We start from the raw sequence: 18,804 nt of genomic DNA, 5'->3' as shown, positions 1-18,804 counted from the left end.
TTGTGGCCATCTGGGTAGTGAACCAGCAGATGGAAGACTTCTCTGCCTCTCTATAACTCTGCCTTTCAAATAAATAAATAAATAAATAAAATCTTATAAAAGAAAAAAGATTGTTGGACCCTACTTGCACAGAGTGGGGATCGAGAATGAAATTTTTTTTTTCTTAAAGTTTTATTTATTTATTTGAAAGGCAGAGTGACAAAGAGAAAGAGATCTTCATCTGTTGGTTCAGTCCCCAAATGGCTGCAGTGATGAGGAATGCACAAAGCTGAAGTCAGGAGCCTAGAACTCCATCTGGGTCTCCCACATAGGTGGCAGGGACCCAGGCACTTGGGCCATCTGCTGCTAGTTTCCTAGGCACATAAGCAGGGAGCTGGATTGGAAGACGAGTAGCCAGGACTCAAACTGGCAATTTGTTATAGGATGTCAGCATCACAGGCAGCAGCCTAACACACTGTGCCACAATGCCAGTCCCTAGAGAATTTTTTTTTTTTTTTTTTTTTTTGACAGGCAGAGTGGACAGGGAGAGAGAGAAAGGTCTTCCTTTACCGTTGGTTCACCCCACAATGGCCGCTGCGGCCAGCGCACCACACTGATCCAAAGCCAGAAGCCAGGTGCTTCTCCTGGTCTCCCATGCGGGTGCAGGGCCCAAGCACTTGGGCCATCCTCCACTGCACTCCCGGGCCACAGCAGAGAGCTGGACAGGAAGAGGAGCAACCGGGACAGAATCCGGTGCCCCGACCGGGACTAGAACCCGGTGTGCCGGCGCTGCAGGTGGAGGATTAGCCTATGGAGCCGCGGCGCCGGCCAGAGAATGCATTTCTAATAACTTCCCTGGTGATACTACTGCAGCTATTCTGAGGACCATGTTCTGGGAATCCCTGAGCTACAGTAACCTGAATGTGGGTTAAACTTCTTCAACCAGGCATGGCAAAAAATTAACTAGTGAGGGTGTTCAGTTATGAATCGAAATTATTAAAGAGGGCTTATGATTTTCTCAGAACCATAAAATTAAACACAGTAGAGGGATGCGTGTTGTGGTACAGGTGATAAGTAGCCACCTGAGATGCCTGCATTCCTTATCAGAATACCTGGGTTTGGATTCCAGCCTCCAGCTAGTGCCTACCCTGAGAGGCAGCAGGTGATGGCTTAAGTTCTCGGGTCCCCTTCACTCATGCGGGAGCCCCAGACTGAGCTCCTGGCCTCCCTTGCTTGGCTGTTGCAGGCATCTGGGGAGTGACCAGTGGATGGAAGATCGCTCTCGCTTCCATTATCTGACTTTCAAACAAATAAATAGATCTTTAAAAAAAAAAAAAGATCAAAATGACAGATTTAAAAAAAAGTGGATTCTGGGGGCTGGCACTGTGGTACAGTAGGTTAAGCCTCCACCTGAGATGCCAGAATCTCTCTCTCTCTTTTTTTTTTTTTTAAAGATTTACATATTTAAGAAGCAGAGTTACAGAGAGAAGGAGAGACAGAAATTAAAGCTCTTGCATTCACTAGTTCACTCCTCAAATGGCCACAATGACTGGAGCTGGGCAGATTCAAAGCCAGGGGCCAGGAGCTTCTTCTGGGTCCTCTACATAGGTGTAGGGGCCCAAGCACTTGGGCCATCCTCTGCTGCCCTTCCCAGGCCACAAGCAGAGCTGGATTGGAAGAGGAGCAGCCAGGACACGAAACGGCGCCCATATGAAATGCCAGCATTGCAGGCAGCAGCTTAACCTACTACGCCATGGTGCGTAGTGAATCTTAAAAAAGCAAAAAGTGTATTCTGGGGGCCAGTGCTGAGGCACAGCAGGTTAAGCCACTGTTTGTGACACCAGCATTCATATGAATTAGTGGTTTGAGATACAGCAGCTTCACGTCTGATCCAGCTACCTGGTAATGCACCTGGGAAAGCAGCAGAAAATGGTCTAAGTACCTGGAAGGGGAAAGGAAAGTGAACTAATCATAAAACTAGAGAATATTCTTTTTTTTTTTATTTGACAGGTACAGTTACAGACAGTGAGAGAGAGACAGAGAGAAAGGTCTTCCTCCCATTGGTTCACTTCCCTAATGGCCGCTACGGCCGGCGCTGCGCTGATCCAAAGCCAAGAGCCAGGCACTTCCTCCTGGTCTCCCATGGGGTGCAGGGCCCAAGCACTTGGGCCATCCTTCACTGCCCTCCTGGGCCACAGCAGAGAGCTGGACTGGAAGAGGAGCAACCGGGACTAGAACCTGGCGCCCATATGGGATGTCAGTGGTGCAGGCGGAGGATTAACCTAGCGAGCCATGGCGCCAGCCCCCGAGAATATTCGCAATTTAGGCAGGTTCCAACTTGAATGTGACATCTCAACATGCAATTAAATTCTATTTATTCACTGAGCATCAGTAAAATTTGTGGTCAAATTAACCATTTGACCCGAGGCCAGGCAAAATAGGTAAAACAATTTTGAAAATTTATTTGAAAGCTGTATTGGGGGATACAGAAACTCAAATTCTTCACCAGCTTTACTGAAGTTTCCTTAATATATTTTCAGAGATGTACAAACATCATTACAATCCAATTTTAGAACATTCCCATCACCCTAAAAGAGCTCTCAAGTTGATTTGCAGTTACTCTGCATTCCTACCCCCAGTAACCACAATTCTACTCTCTATAGATAAATTCTACTTATTCATTTACCTACTGATGGACATTTGGGCTGTTTCCTGTTTGGGGCTATTGCATTGACACTATAAACATGCCTGTACAAGTCTTTTTTGAGGACATGTTTTATGACTTGGCACCATTTTATACTCTTGCAAATCATGAGGGTTCCAGTTTCTCCACACCCTCCCCAACATTTCTTACTATCTTTCATTATGGCTAGCCCAGTGGGTATAAAATGATACCTATAATTTTATTTTTCTCTGATGCCTAATGACATTGACCATCTTTTCATCCATTTATCTGTCATTTATATACACTCTTTAGAAAACTGTTCAAGTTCTTTGCTCGTTTTTCAGTTGGGTATTCTTTTCACTGTTAGGCCATAAGTGTTCTTTATATATTCTGCATGCTATTGCAAACTTTTTCTCACATTCTTTTTTTTTTTTTTTTTTTTTTTTGACAGGCAGAGTGGATAGTGAGAGAGAGAGAGAGACAGAGAGAAAGGTCTTCCTTTTGCCATTGGTTCACCCTCCAATGGCTGCCGCGGCCAGTGCACCACGCTGATCCGATGGCAGGAGCCAGGTACTTCTCCTGATCTCCCATGTGGTGCAGGACCCAAGGACTTGGCCATCCTCCACTGCACTCCCTGGCCACAGCAGAGAGCTGGCCTGGAAGAGGGGCAACTGGGACAGAATCCGGTGCCCCGACCGGGACTAGAACCCGGTGTGCCGGCGCCGCAAGGTGGAGGATTAGCCTAGTGAGCCGTGGCGCCGGCCTTCTCACATTCTTGAGGAAATCTTTTTAAATCCTTGAGAGTATCCTTTAAAGTACAAAAGTTTTTAATTTTGATGAAGTGCAAAATGACTTTTTAATCCATTAATTATTCCTTATTTATTTATTATTTCCTTCTGAGGCTGTATCTAAAAAAATCTTTGCCACTTAAAGGCACATAAAACTTTTCTTCTAAAACTTTTATAGTTATAACTCTTGCATTTAGATCTTTCACTCTTCTGAAAAACAAAAACACATACACATACACACAAACCCAAAAATGCAGTCAAAGGCACGAACGTATTCCAAGTTCATAGCAAAATGGAATGAAAAGAATGCCAATTTCCCATGAGCTTTCTGAAGCTCCCTCATAGAATTCTGGAATGTAGAATAACAGAAGAGACATTCTTTAGCCAACCAACCCAGGTAATCACTAGAATGACAAGTGTGACATACAGTCTCATCTAATTTAGTAACCTACCTCTCAGCCACTGCTAATAGCCGTTCTGGCCTAAAGGTACCCTCGGTATCAATGTACATGGCCTTTCCTTCACCTCCACCTCGGTCAATGGGAAGCTAGAGAGAACAAAAAGAACAGTGGAAATCAACACTACATTTCTGACATAGCTGGTCAAGTGTCTTCCATCTTCAATATGGCTAAGGGTAAAAAACACTTGAAAATAACACTCAAGTGTAGGCAGGAGGTACTCCCTTCTTAACAGAAATACAGCTAGCAGCAGACACAAAGCTCATTGAGTCTCATAGCACATAAAACTAGAGTCTTGTCAGTTGGATGCTTAGAAATATTGTCCCAAGTAGGTGACAACATTCTGAAATGACTGCATGTCAATACAAGACTGATGAATGGGTTGGTTCTATGGTATAGTGGGAAGGGGCCACCTGCAATGCTGACATCCCATATGGGAGCCAGTTCGAGTCCCAGTTGCTCCACTTCTGATCCAGCTCTCTGCTATGACCTGGGAAAGCAGTAGAAGATGGCCCAAGTCCCTGGGTCCCTGCCCTGGCTTCAGACTGGTGCAGCTCTGGCCATTGTGGCCAACTGGGGAGTGAACCAGAGGATGGAAGACCTCTCTCTCTCTGCCTCTTCTTTTCTCTGTGTAACTCCAACTTTCAAGTAAATAAATAAATAAATCTTAAAGACTGATGAAGAAGAGGACAAACATTTGGAATGCCATTTACTTTTGGTTTAATCAACAGGGGACCCTGATCCAATAAACAATTAATTATAGCATGTCTACAGCAAATTTACACTTCATTTCATTGCACACAATTCTGAGTATTACCAAGGAGCTTGTCAATGCCCCAGGACCACCAACGGCAAGTTTAAAGTGTGAGCAAGAAGGAGCTAGTGCTGTGGTGTAGGGGATAAAGCTGCCACTTGCAACACTTGCATCCCACATGGATGCTGCTTGGAGTCCTGGCTGATCCACTTCCAATCCAGCTCCCTCCTACCACACCTGGGAAAGTGCTTGGGCCTCTGCACTCATGCAGGAGACCAGGGAAAAGTTCCCAGCTTCAGCCTGGCCTAGTGCCTGCCATTGTGGGCATCTGAGGGAGTAAATCAGCAAATGGAAGATCCCTCTCAATTTAGCTCTTTGTTTTATTTATTTTAAAAGTTTATTTTCATTTGAAAGGAGAGTTACAGAGACACAAACAGGATGACACTATAGGTAGAAGCTTACCCTTCTATACCACAGTGCCAGCCACCAAATTTTCTTTCTTATATTTGAGGGAAAAAATTTCAAAACTATATAAAGAACTACATGCTTGCATTAAAAACTCAAACAGGCGCCAGCACTGTGGCACAGTGGGTTAAAGCCCTGGCCTAAAGTGCCGGCAAACCCATATGGGCGCTGGTTCTAGTCCCCGCTTCTCCTCTTCCAATCAGCTCTCTGCTATGACCTGGTATAGCAGGGGAAGATGTCCCAAGTCCTTGGGCCCCTGAACCCATGTGGGAGACCCGGAAGAAGCTCCTGCCTCCTGGCTTTGGATCAGCGCAGCTCTGGCCATTGCTGCCATCTGGGGAGTGAACCAGCAGATGGAAGACCTCTCTCTCTGTCTCTACCTCTCTGTAACTCTCTTTCAAATAAACAAAATAAATCTTTAAAAACAAAAAAAACCAAACAACTCAAATACAGAAGTATAGGATGAAAACTGAAAGTTCTTCTCCACCACTCACCACCTCTCCCAGATGTATCCTTCTGGGTATTTTTTTTTTCTTTTCTTAAAAATTTATTTTATAGGGGCCAGTGCTGTGGCTCAGCGGGTTAACGCCCTGGCCTGAAGCACCAGCATCCCATATGGGCACCAGTTCTAGTCCCGGCTGTTCCTCTTCCTATCCAGCTCTCTGCTATGGCCTGGGAAAGCAGTAGAAGATGGCCCAGGTCCTTGGGCCCCTGCACCCGCGTGGGAGACCCAGAACAAGCTCCTGGCTCTTGGCTTCGGATCGGCGCAGTTCTGACTGTTGTAGCCAATTGGGGAGTAAACCATCGGATAGAAGACCTCTCTCTCTCTCTCTGCCTTTCCTCTCTCTGTGTAACTCTGACTCTCAAGTAAAAAATAAATAAATCTTAAAAAAATTTTTTATTTTATTTTTATTTGAAAGGCAGAGTTACAGAGAGGGAAGACCTCTTCTCTTTGCCTTTCCTTCTCTCTCTGTGTAAATCTGCCTTTCAAATAAATAAATAAAATCTTGTTTTAAAAAAAAAGAGAGAGAGAAATCTTTCATCTGCTGGCTCACTCCCCAGAAGGTCACAACAGCCGGAGCTGGGCCAATCTGAAGCCAGGACCCAGGAGCTTCTTCCGGGTCTCCCACATGGATGCAGGGGCCCACGGACTTGGGTCATCTTCTGATGCTTTCCCAGGCCATAGCAGAGAGCTGGATCGAAGTGGAGCAGCATGGACTTGAACTGGCACCCATATGGGATGCCAGCACTGCAGGTGGTGGCTTTAGCCACTACACCACAGCGCCAGCACCCTTCCTAGGTATTTTCTATGCGTTTTCATATAAACACAACTTTTATGTGCTTCTATTGCTTACTATGTGACCTTGAGATTATTCTGTTTCCTTTTCTGCAAAATGTAGGTAAAACCCACCATATAGGATTGTCTTAAAGATTAACTGATTCGCAAAAATGTTTAGCAATATGCCTAATTTGGGGGCTGGCACTGTGGCGTAGCAGGTAAAGCTGCTGCCTGTAGTGTTGGCATCCCAAATGGGCGCTGGTTCGAGTCCCAGTTGCTCTACTTCGGATCCAGCTCTCTGCTGTGGCCTGGGAAAGCAGTAGATGGCCCAAGTCCTTGGGCCCCTGCACCCGCATGGGAAACTCAGAGGAAGCTCCTGACTCTTGGCTCTGGATCAGCACAGCTCTGGCCATTTCGGCCAATTGGGGAGCGAACCAGTGGATGAAAGACCTCTATCTCTTTGCCTCTCTTTCTGTGTGTAACTTTGACTTTCAAATAAATAATCTCTGGGGGGAAAAAAAGAATGCCTAATACACAGAAAGCACTCTGAAATTTTTTCTGTTTTTATAAAGAAGGTTTAAAAAAATTGTTTTAAATTTATTTGAAAGGCAGAGGGAGGGAGACAGAGATTGTCCATTTGCTGGTTTACTTCCCAAATGCTAACAGCCAGGACTGATCCTGGGCAAAACCAGGAGCCAGGAATTTCAACTGGGTCTCCCACATGAGTAGCAGGGACCCAAGCATTTGACCTATCATGTTCTGCCTCCCAGGGGCAAGTTAATAAAAAGCTGGATTGGAAAAGGAGGTGGGACTTGATCTCAGGTACTCCAATATGGGATGCAGGTATCCTAAGCAGCAGTTTAACCTGCTACACAACATTCACCATCTGGAAGGCTTTCTTAATTCGGAAAGGCAGAAATTATATCATTTGACAAATTGGTAGATAAAAATCTATCATGGTAACACTGCATGGAAGGAGCAAACAACATGTGCACAGCAAAAAGAGAAAGATTCAGAACCTTTGGTCAAGCAGACACCCAATTCCTTGGAGAGGAGGAATTCTAGACACTCTAGGGGCTAAGTCTCCAGAAAATAAGATGAATGAGGTTCACCTTCCTCCACCTTTTGGTACCTTTAGTGCTATTAAGAGAGGGGATTCTTTCCCAAGTGGATGGACCTTCTTGGGCTGAGGGAGGCCACAGCATAAATAGACAGATGACAGCAGGGAGTAGACAAAGTCCCAGGACACTGCGAGGCCAGTCGCAGCCCAAGGCTCACAGAAGTCTGTTCTCCAGCACACTTTGTTCCCTACACTGTGTCCTCCATTTAAGTTATTGGGTGGGGAAAAAATGAAGTCAGCTGTCTAAATAAATGTTAAAAAATTACCAAAATTTAAATCTTTTTCTTATTTTATAATTACACATGCTGTTTCTCACTGTTACCATATAAATAATGCTACGGTATGAAATCTTTTTACGCTTATCCTTGGACATCTGTGAAACATTCTGTTGTAAGACAAAATTTTCTGTCTACCTGTCCAAAAAAATAAATAAATAAATAAATTTCTGTCAAAGGACAGGTGCTTCTCGCTCTTCAAAAGGCTGCAAATGGCTGGAGCTGGGCCTATCCAAAGCCAGGAGCTTCTTCCAGTTCTCCTACGTAGGTACAGGGGTCCAATCTGGGCCATCTTCCACTGCTTTTGCAGGCCATTATCAGAGGGATGGATCAGAAGAGGAGCAGCCGGGACAGGAACCAGCTCCCATATGAGATGCCATCGTTGCTGGTGGAGGCTTAATCCATTACGCCACAGTGCTGGCCCCAGGACATGTGCTTTTAAAACTGGTACTTCGGCACTGGTGCTGTGGAGAAGTAGGTTAATCCTCTGCCTGCGGTGCAGGCATCCCATATGGGCGCCAGTTCCAGTCCTGGCTGCTCTTCTTCTGGTCTAGTTCTCTGCTATGGCCTGGGAAAGCAGAAGATGGTGGGCCCCTGCACCCGCATGGGAGACTGGGAGGAAACATCTGGCTCCTGGCTTCGGATCGGCGCAGCTCCGGCTGTTGTGGCCATTTGGGGAATGAACCAGCAGAGACAAGACCTTTCTCTCTCTCTCTCCCTCTCAAATAAATAAATCAATCTTAAAACAAACAAACAAACAAACCAAAACAAAAAAAAACCTGGTACTTCTGTTGGGCCAGTGCTGTAATAGATTAAGCCATCACTTGGGATGCCCTCATCTCACACTGGAGCGCTGATATAAGTCCCCCATTATGATCCAGATCCCTACTAGTGTACCTGGGAAGCAGCAGACAACGACATAAGTGTCTGAGCCCCTGCCACTCATGCGAGAGACCTGAGGAGAATTCCTGGCTCCTGGCTCTGGCCTGACCCAGCAGCAGCTGTTGCAACCATTTGGGGAATGAACCAGCAGATTGAAGGTATCTGTCATGCCATGTCACTCTGCCTTTCAACTAAATAAATTATTCTTTTAAAATAAAGTAAAATTGACACTTAGGTTAAACTGTCATCTCAGATTTGTAAAGTTATTTAGCACTTTGAATAAGCATGGGCTGTTTATTTTTATAATCTATCTGTAGTTCTTAGCTTTATTTAACCTCACTATTAGAACTTCAATATAGTGGAGGTTTTAATTCATTTAGTTGAAAACATCTAAACAATGAGGGCAAATACTGTTTAGAACTAAGTAGTAACCTAACATTTCTTCTATACCTATAGTTCCAGGTTAGACTGGCAAAATATAATGCTTTCTATTTTTAATGAATTAAAATTTTTTCTCAGAAAAATAAAAAAATCTATTATTCAGCCACCTCCAGATTACTTATGATATACAGAGTTGCCATGGCAACTGGGGATAATGTATACTATACTCTAAATGTTTATTCTGCATGAATCCCTCTCAAAACAACATAGGGAAAACATTTCTATTTAAAAAGGTCATACTTCATTTCAAACGACCCATGTCAGGCTCTTTTAAACAATTCTATTTTCCTTAGGTATCAAATTTCAAATGGTGCTCAGGTAATAGGTATGGCTTATCATCACCTTTCCTCTTCTCAATGCCTCCTCCCTTATTACCCTAAAAATTTTCCAGCACACCTCTCCCCTGTCCCCAACCTCAAGCCTACACACACACTTTCTTCCTCAGGACTATTTACGAGGAAACAGTAATGGCTTCGGTCTACTTGATAATGAAATCCTAACTTGGGGGCCAGTGCTGTGGCCGCTGGTTGGAGTCCCAGCTGCCGCACTTCTTATCCAGCTCTCCGCTTTGGCCTGGAAAAGCAGGAGAAAATGGCCCAAGTCTTTGGGCCCCTCCACCCACATGGGAGACCTGGAAGAAGCTCCTGGCTTCAGATTGGCGCAGCTCTGGCCACTGCGGCCATTTGGGGAGTGAACGAGTGGACAGAAGACCTCTCTCCCTCTCTCTGCCTCTATGTAACTCTGCCTTTCAAATAAATAAATAAATCTTTTTTTTTTTTGATAGGCAGAGCGGACAGCGAGAGAGACAGAGAGAAAGGTCTTCCTTTGCCGTTGGTTCACCCTCCAATGGCTGCCGCGGCCGGCACGCTGCGGCCAGCGCACCGCGCTGATCCGATGGCAGAAGCCAGGTACTTATCCTGGTCTCCCATGGGGTGCAGGGCCCAAGTACTTGGGCCATCCTCCACTGCACTCCCTGGCCACAGCAGAGCTGGCCTGGAAGAGGGACAACCGGGACAGAATCCGGCGCCCTGACCGGGACTAGAACCCGGTGTGCCGGCACCACAAGGTGGAGGATTAGCCTAGTGAACCGCGGCGCCGACCGAAATAAATAAATCTTAAAAAAAAAAAAAAAAAAAAAAAAAAAAAAATCCCAACTGTTATCTCACTAGACTTATGGTGACGTTTTGGGCTACAAAGAAAAGATCAGTGAACTGATCAAACACTGAATACTAAACGACAAGTGAAAGAGATAAAAAGTATGAAAAACAGGAGATAAACTTTCATTCCTGAAAGAATCAGAATTCTACCTCAAAAAAATGGCATTTGGAGTATGCTGCTGTGGTGTAGTGGATTAAGCCACCAGTTGCAACAATCAGTATCCTACAAGGGTGCCAGTTCAAGTCTCAGCCACTCCACTTCCAATGTAACTCTCTGCTAATGCATCTGGGAAAGCAGCAGCAGATGGCCCGAGTGCTTGGGCCCTGCCACTCACATGGCAGACCTGGATGGAGCTACTGGTTCCTGGCTTCAGCACCACAACACTATCCGCTGCCTAAATATCAGATTAATATTTTTTGGGCTGAGGGATATTTTTATTGGTAATTTTCTTTCAATCTATTCAACAGGTCTCTTCCAGATTCTTTTTTGAGAAGATGAGAGGGAGGCAGAGTGCCATGAGCACTCCCATTTGCTGGTTCTCTCTCTAAATGTCTGCAACAGTCAAGGCAGAGTCAGGCCAAAGCCATGTCAAAAACTCAATCCTGTTCTCCCAGGTGGGTGTTAGGGACTCAAATATTTGAGTCATCACCTACTGCCTCCCAGGGTGTGCATTAGTAGGAAACTGGATTGGAAATAGAAGAGTGCCCGGCGCTGTGGTGTAGAGGGTAAAGCCGCCAGTTGCAGTGCTGGCATCCCCCATATGGGCGCTAGTTTGGGTCCCAGCTATTCCACTTCCAATACAGCCCTCTGCTATGGCCTGGGAAAGCAGTGGAAGATGGCCCAAGTCCTTGGGCCCCTGCAACCGTGTGGGAGACCCAGAAGAAGCTCCTGCTTCTAGGCTTCGGAACAACACAGCTCTGGCCGTTGTGGCCAATTGGAGAGTGAACCAGCAGATGGAAGACCTCTCGCTCTCTCTCTCTGCGTAACTCTTTCAAATGAATAGATAAATCTTTAATAAAAAAAAAAAAAAAGAAAGAAAGAAAAAGAAATTTGAGTAGCTAGGATTCAAAGCAGGCAATTTGATATAGGATATAGGCATCCAAGTGACGATTTAACTGCTGTGCCACACACTTGCCCCAAATAAGGGCATTTGAACCACTGCCCTGCTAGGCCAAATGCTTGCCCCCAGGATATTTTAAATGGTTTGGTTATGCTACTGTTCTGTAGGAAAACTAAATGATCCCTACTCTTTACAGAAAAAACTTTCAATTTACCTATACTGAAGACCTTCCAAAATATGGTCTTAATGTATCTTTTTAAGGTTTGTCTCCCACAACATTTCTTTTTCCCACAACCAGGCAAATAGGTTTATTCACTGTGTTCTCATATATTATACCTCCCCATTCTCTGAACTCCTGTTCAACCCATTCCATAAATAAATGCTTTTAACTTCTATACTCACAACTTGCGTCACCCCCACCCCCCACCCCCCCAGCCCCGGCCAATTTAGCATTCTTCAGGGTCAATTATCCGCTCATGCTCCAGGTCTGTGGTGGAATGAGAAGGCCATGCCAAGGTGGCCGCTGGTAAGCGAGCATCAGTTACTCAGGGATGGCTTTGAATCCCACCTGGCAACAGAGCCTGCCTGGCAACAGGCTGTGATTGGTTGGAGCATAGACAACCCCTTGACCAGACTGGCTGGTCTTGCCTATATAAGATGTTGTACCAACTGAAATAAACGAGTCTGCGGGCTGCTTGCCTCAAGCCTGCTTTCACCCGACTCCTGGGGTCTGTGTGGTGACTCTGTGCCTCTTGCCCCCACCACGCTCCTCCTCTCAGAAAGGAATCCACTGGAACATCGTTGAGAAATCAACTGCAACACAGGTCCAGTATCTTTTCTCCATAAAATAGTCCATATTTACTCTAGCAATCTCTCTTCTCTTCCTTAAAATATTTAAGATACTTCCTCTATACCATTCACTTAACAATGTATCAGGGGGCTGGCACTGTGGTGTGGTGGGTAGGGCCGCCACCTGCGGTGCTGGCATCCCATATTGGTGCTGCTTTGGGTCCTGGCTGCTCCACTTCTGATCCAACTCCCTGCAATGGCCTCGGAAAGCAGTGGAGGATGGCCCAAGTTCTTGGCCCCTCCACCCACATGGGAGACCCAGAGGAGGCTTCTGGCTCCTGGCTTCGGATTGGTGCAGCTTCGGTTGTTGCAGCCATCTGGGGAGTGAAGCGGCAGATGGAAGACCTCTCTCTCTCTCTCTCTCTGCACCTCTCTATAACTCGACTTTCAAATACATACACAAATCTTAACAACAACAAAAATCTCTCAGGCATGCCTTAGACCATCTATTCTATTACTTCTATCCATTCACATACTTATTGAGTATTACTGAGTGCCAAGCACTGACTTAGCACTAGCAATATAGCAGGGAACAAGCCAGTTATAGGCTCCACCTTTATGAAACTTTCAAGAGCCCAAGTTCTGAAGTCTTGGTTGATGCCCGTATTAGCTACTTAAATGCAATACGAGATTAAACACTTGAGTTGAATTCACACATGAATGGGAGCATAAGGAAAAATAAATGAAGGGGTTTGGGAAGTTTTTCCCTAATGGAAGAGATAATAGGCATATCTGCAAACCAGTGAAGATAATCTAACAGATTTAGAACAGAAAATGGAAGAGTGGCAGAAGACGGTAACCAGATCACACTGGCAGAATGGGCCTGTGAAAGGAAAAGGGATAATTTCTCCATTATAACCCAAGATAAGAATAGATGGATACAATGCTGATGGGATTTATAGATTTGATATGAACAGCAGGTTAGGTCACTGGCTGAGTGATGGCTGAAGGTTTGAGGAGGCAGAACAAAAATATGAGACAGTTGTTTGAATTAAGTGGGAACAAGTATCTAGAACTCATCAGATTTTTCAAGTTGTAGTAAATGCTAATCTAAAGTCTGTCATCTTGAATTTAAAATGAAGTCAGTCAGTTTTATGGTATGATTTTTTTCCCCATTATGATTAGCTTTTGGGTACAGGCAGTAATAACATGGAGTTCATCCAAAGTTGGCATCTTTTCAAGAAGGTATGTTAACTGAAGTATTTGTAGTGGATTTTTTTTTTTTTTTTTTTTTAGATTTATTTACTTGAAAGTCAGAGTTACACAGAGAGAGCAGCAACAGAGAGACAGAGAGAGGTCTTCCATCTGCGGGTTCACTCCCCAACTGGCCACAACAGTTGGAGCTGCGCCGATCCGAAGCCAGTAGTTTCTTCCAGGTCTCCCACGTGGGTGCAAGGTCCCAAGGACTTGGGCCATCTTCTACTGCTTCCCCAGGCCATAGCAGAGAGCTGGATTGGAAGTGGGGCAGCTGGGTCTCAAACGGCGCCCTTATGGGATGCCTGCACTGCAGGAAGCAGCTTTACCAGCTACACCACAGTGCCAGCCCCAGTGGATTGATTTTGATGATGAGTTAAATCCTAGACTGAAGAAGAGAGCAGGTAAAGCCCAGAGATGCCTATTAGATGTTAAAGTATTTGGAATCAAAGATCTGGAAGCTTCTATGAGGTAGAAGAATTCTACAGTACAAGTATCTTCCAAACAGCTATAGGATCCTTAAGAACAGAGAAAGTACCTTTTACATACATCCCAACAGATGCTTACAAACGTCAAGAATCAGCTAATTCTAGCTGATCTGATTACCCAGGTCCCCAGCAGCTCACCTGGCATGTTACAGCCAGTGTATGACAGATTTGGGTCTTCCCGGTTCGAAATTCTCCAAACATCTCAGTGATAGATCCAGTCTCAATTCCACCTAAATGAGCGGTAAGAAACACTTCTCAGAAAAATACAAATGTGTACAAAGTAAAATCACAGAAATATTCTCAGAGCTTGTAAGAAAGATGCTTACATAATTTGGAAACCCAATTTCCAATGAGCAATAATTTTTTAAGACTTATTTTGAAATTATAGATTTATAGATACCTGCAAAGAAATGTACAGAAAAGTTCTTTCTGCACACTTGTCATCTAGTTTCCTCCAATGTTAACATCTTGCATGACTACAGTATACCACTGTTACCAGAAAATTGACATTGGTACAATCCAGAGATTATGCAGATTTTCCTAGTTTCATATGCACTCATTTGTGTAGATTTATAGTTCTATACAATGTTATTGTATTTGCAGCTTCATGTAACTTTGACCACAATCACAACATAGAACTGTACTTCTGGAGGCTGGCACTGTGGCAAAGTAAACTAAGCTGCCGTATGCAACACTGGCATCCCATATGGGCGCCAGTTTGTATCCTGGCTGCTCCCCTTCTAATCCAGCTCCTGGTTTATGGCCTGGGAAAGTAGTGGAAGATGGCCCAAGTGCTTCGGCCCCTGCACCCATGTGGGAAACATGGAAGAAGCTCCTGGCTCCTAAATTTGGGTGGGCCCAGCTCAAGCTGTTGCTGCCATTTGGGGAGTGAACCAGTGGATGGAAGACCTTTCTGTCTGTCTCTCCCTCTCTCTGTAGCTCTGTCTCTCAAATAAATGAAATCTAAAACAAACCCCAAAAAACTGCTATAGTTTGAATGATTTAGCCCTCTATTTATGCAGATATTTAAATCCCAAGGTTGTGAGAGGACAGATTGTAGGTCATTGTGGGGTTGTGCCCTCAGAAAGTAATTCAAGGAAGACTGTTATAAAAAAGCTTGGGTTAGAAGGTAGGCACTTGGCACAGCAGTTAAGATGCTGCTTGGCACCTGCATACTATATCAGAGTGCCTGGGTTTGAGTCCCAGCTCTGCTTCCTGTTAATGGGCATCCTGGAAGGCAAAGATGATGGCTTTAGTACTTGGGTCCCTGCCACCCATGAGGGAGACCTGGATTGAGTTCCAGGCTTCTGGTTTTATGTGGCCCAGTCCTGGCTGTGGTGGGCATTTGGAGTGAACCAGCAGATGAAAGATGTTTCTGTATCTTTTTTTTAAAGATTTATTTGAAAGGCAGAGTTACAGAGAGGTGCAGAGAGATAAAGAGAAAGAGAAAAAGAGAAAGAGATCGATCGATCTTCCATCCACTGGTTCACTCCCCAAATGGCAGCAACGGCTGGAGCTGGGCCAATTTGAAGCCACGAGCCTGGAGATGTCTCTGGATCTCCCACACAATGCAGGGGCCCAAGGACTTAGACCATCCTTGTGGCTTTCCTAGGCCCATTAGCAGGGAGCTGGATTGGAAGTGGAGCAGCTGGGACTTGAACTGGTGCCAATATGGGATGTGGGCACTGCAGACAGTGGCCTTACCTGTTATGCCACAGCACTGACTCTGTCTCTCTTTTTCAAAAAAGCCTGATTTGGGCCCAGCCACTTACTCTCCTTCCTGGCTTACCAAGTAATCATTCCTCTACACAAGCTTTATCCTTCCTATCTGACAGTCTCATAGGAGGCCAAACCAATGAATCCACTTCATCTCAGAATTAAATCTCCAAAACTGGAGTAAAATAATTTTTTCTCTTTATTATAAAGTTGTGTGCCTCAACTACTTTGCTGTAGTAATGAAAAGCTAATACCATTGCAAATTATTAAGCTACCATTGACAAGAAAGTTATAAATAACAAATACTTTTCATCATGTAATATAGACAGTAAATGGTAGAAGGAAGAATATAGGGAGAGCTAATGTAATTTTTTTGTAGGTTTATTTATTTGAGAGCTTGTTTGGAGGTTCTAGCAGGGGAGCACAGCTACTTGTATACCCTTGACCGAAAACCGGTCCTCCTCTAGTGGGGAAGGTCATCCTCTTCGACCAAGTGCGCAGCTTTGGGAAGGACACACATGGAGTGGTGAGGGAGGAAGGGGACACCTGCCTAGCCAGCCAGATCAGTCGAATCAACCCTGGCGATCAATGGGGTGACAGATGTCACAGCTAGATCACCCTCACATCCAGGTTTATTTATTTGAAAGGCAGGGTGACCAAGAGGAGAGACAGAGAAACAGATCCTCTAAGCACTGGTTCACTCTTCGACTGGCTGCAAGACCAGGACAACACTAGGCTGAAGTCAAGAACTTGGAATCTATCTGGGTCTCCTTCACGGGAGGCAGGCACACAAGTACTCGGGCCATCCTCCACTGCACTCGTAGGCACACCAACAGGGAGCTGGATTGGAAGTGGCGTAACCAGGTCTTGAACTGGTGCTTATATATAGGATGCTGGCATGGCAAGGCTGTGGCTTAACCCACTGTACCATAACACCAGCCCCTAACACTCAAATTTGACTATAATTCCTGAACCCATGCTATTTTGTACCCCCCAAGGAGGAGAAAATGCGAATAATTTAATAGGTACAGAAGGGTAAAGAACCAAAACTAACTTTGTAGCAATTAGTACAGGTATGCTCCCAAAAGTTCAAAACTGTAGCGTTCCTCATAGTCCTAAACATTATTGTACTGTACAATAAATAGTATTCAAACACAGAATGTTGTAACCAGTCATATTTCTTAACTTTGTGGTAGAGGAGAAACATAAATTTACAGTTATTTCCTTAGACAGAGAAATCTTATTCTCGGAATACAACATTAAAGAGATTAAAAATAAGTGTTTTTTTTTTGTTTTTTTTTTTTTTTGTTTTTTTTTTTAAGATTTTGTTTGTTTATTTGAGAGGTAGAGAACAGGAGAGACAGAGACAGGTCTTCCATCAGCTGGTTCACTCCCAAGATGGCCGTAATGACCGGAGGTGGGCTGATCTGAAGCCAGGAGCTTCCTCCAGGTCTCTCACACAGGTGCAGGGGCCGAAGCACTTGGGCCATCTTCCAATGCTTTCTTAGACAATAAGCAGAGAGCTGGATCAGAAGAGAAGCAGCTGGGACATAAACCGGTGCCTATATGGGATGCTGGTGCCACAAGATTAATTTTATTTTCTTGAAAGGCAGAGTTAGAGACACAGAGAGAGAGAGAGATCTTCCATCCACTGGTTCACTCCCTAAATAGCTGCAATGGCTGGGACAAGCCCAGGACAAAACCAGGAACCAGGAGGTTCTTACAGGTCTCCCACACAGGGACCCAAGCAATTGGGCCACCCTCCACTGCCTTCCCAGGCATACTAGCAGGGAGCTGGACTAGAAGTGGAGTAGCCAGAACTTGATTAGGCACACACGGATGACAGCATTGCAGGAGGCACTATACTGCCCACTATGCCAGCCCCTTACATGAATCTCTTATGCAAATATTCTAGTTTTGTTTGATGGCCTACATGTTTTTATAGCTAGAGCTCACAATACAGGGTAAGGGATTAACATACCTTGAAGTAGTTTGTCAAGCTCTTTGGAGCCAGTAGTAATCTGTATGATCTCTGATCGTCTTTGGTGGAATTCAGTTGCAGTGGTAAAACCCATTGGAACCAATTTAGCTGCCTCAGTCTGAGAAAAATAAAAATGTTAAATCAATAAAAACTCAGGTTCAATATCTCTTATTTGAAATACATGGAACCATTAGTGTTTCAGATTTTGGAATATCTGCAGACTTTACTGGTTGAGCATCCCTAACGTGAAAATCTGAAGTATTCCAAAATTCAAACCTTTTTAATGTCACATTAGCATTCAAAAAGGTATGGAATATTTTGGTTTTAGATTTTCATATTAGGAATGTGCAAATGTTATTAGTAAAACAAGAACCAGGGAAAAGAGAAAAATATCTAACAAAATTTCCAGAATGATTTCTCTTTCAAAAGTAATTGGGGGCTGGTGCTGTGGCATAGAAGGTGAAGCTGCCACCTACAGTGCTGGCATCCCATATGGGTGCCAGTTTGAGACTCATCTGCTCCACTTCCAAACCAGCTCTCTGCTATGGTCTGGGAAGGCAGTGGAAGATAGCCCAAGCCTTGGGCTCCTGCACCCATGTAGGAAACCCAGAGGAAACTCCTGGCTTTGGATCAGCCCAGCTCTAGCCGTTGAGGCCATTTGGGGAGTGAACCAGCGGATTGAAGGATTGAAGATCTCTCTCTCTGCCTCTGCCTCTCCAAAAAAAAAAAAAAAAAAAGTCATCATGTGGGTGGGCTGGCATTGTTGGCATTGTAGCATAGTGGGTTAAGCTACCACCCGTGATGCCAGCATCCCATATGGGTACTGATTTGAGTCCCAGCTGCTCCACTTCCAATCCAGCTCCTTGGGAAAGCAGCAAAAGTACTTGTGCTCCTGCCACCCATGTGGGAGATCCGGAAACTCCAGCCTCCTACTTTGGTCTGGCCCAGCTCTGTCTATTGTGGCCATTTGGAGTGAACCAATGGATAGAAGATCTTTCTCTCTCACTCTCTCTTTGTAATTCTTTCAAATAAATAAATTTTAACCAAAAAAAGGCATCATAACCCAGAAAGTGGGTTGTGGTAGGTGTTCATACACAGGCAGGTCTGTTGCCACCAGCTAATATTTTCCTGGGGTCCTTACTGGATCCCATAAGGCCAGAAGAATTATTGCCAAAAAAAGAAATGTTGTTTGTTCCATGGAAATAAAGACAGGTTCAGCAAGTGTCACTTTATTTTTATTAGTGAACACTTC

At 44.6% G+C, this 18,804-nt stretch overlaps 1 protein-coding gene across 2 annotated transcripts in view; it reads right to left on the bottom strand.

Moving 5' to 3' along the window:
* Window positions 1-18,804, bottom strand: part of RAD51 (RAD51 recombinase) — a 42,903-nt gene that overhangs the window by 7,946 nt on the left and 16,153 nt on the right. For both annotated transcript variants that reach the window (XM_008268782.5, NM_001082024.1), the window contains 3 exon segments: window positions 17,553-17,670; window positions 13,994-14,085; window positions 3,885-3,979 (listed from right to left, as the gene is read on the bottom strand). In XM_008268782.5, the coding sequence (XP_008267004.1) occupies window positions 3,885-3,979; window positions 13,994-14,085; window positions 17,553-17,670 (305 nt within the window).

The sequence above is a fragment of the Oryctolagus cuniculus genome, chromosome 12, assembly GCF_051225735.1.
Source record: "Oryctolagus cuniculus isolate XC-2025 breed Fujian yellow rabbit chromosome 12, ASM5122573v1, whole genome shotgun sequence".
In the NCBI taxonomy this organism is placed as follows: domain Eukaryota; kingdom Metazoa; phylum Chordata; class Mammalia; order Lagomorpha; family Leporidae; genus Oryctolagus; species Oryctolagus cuniculus.
The sequence above is the reverse complement of the archived record's forward strand: the minus strand, read 5'-3'. Positions and strand labels throughout refer to the sequence as shown.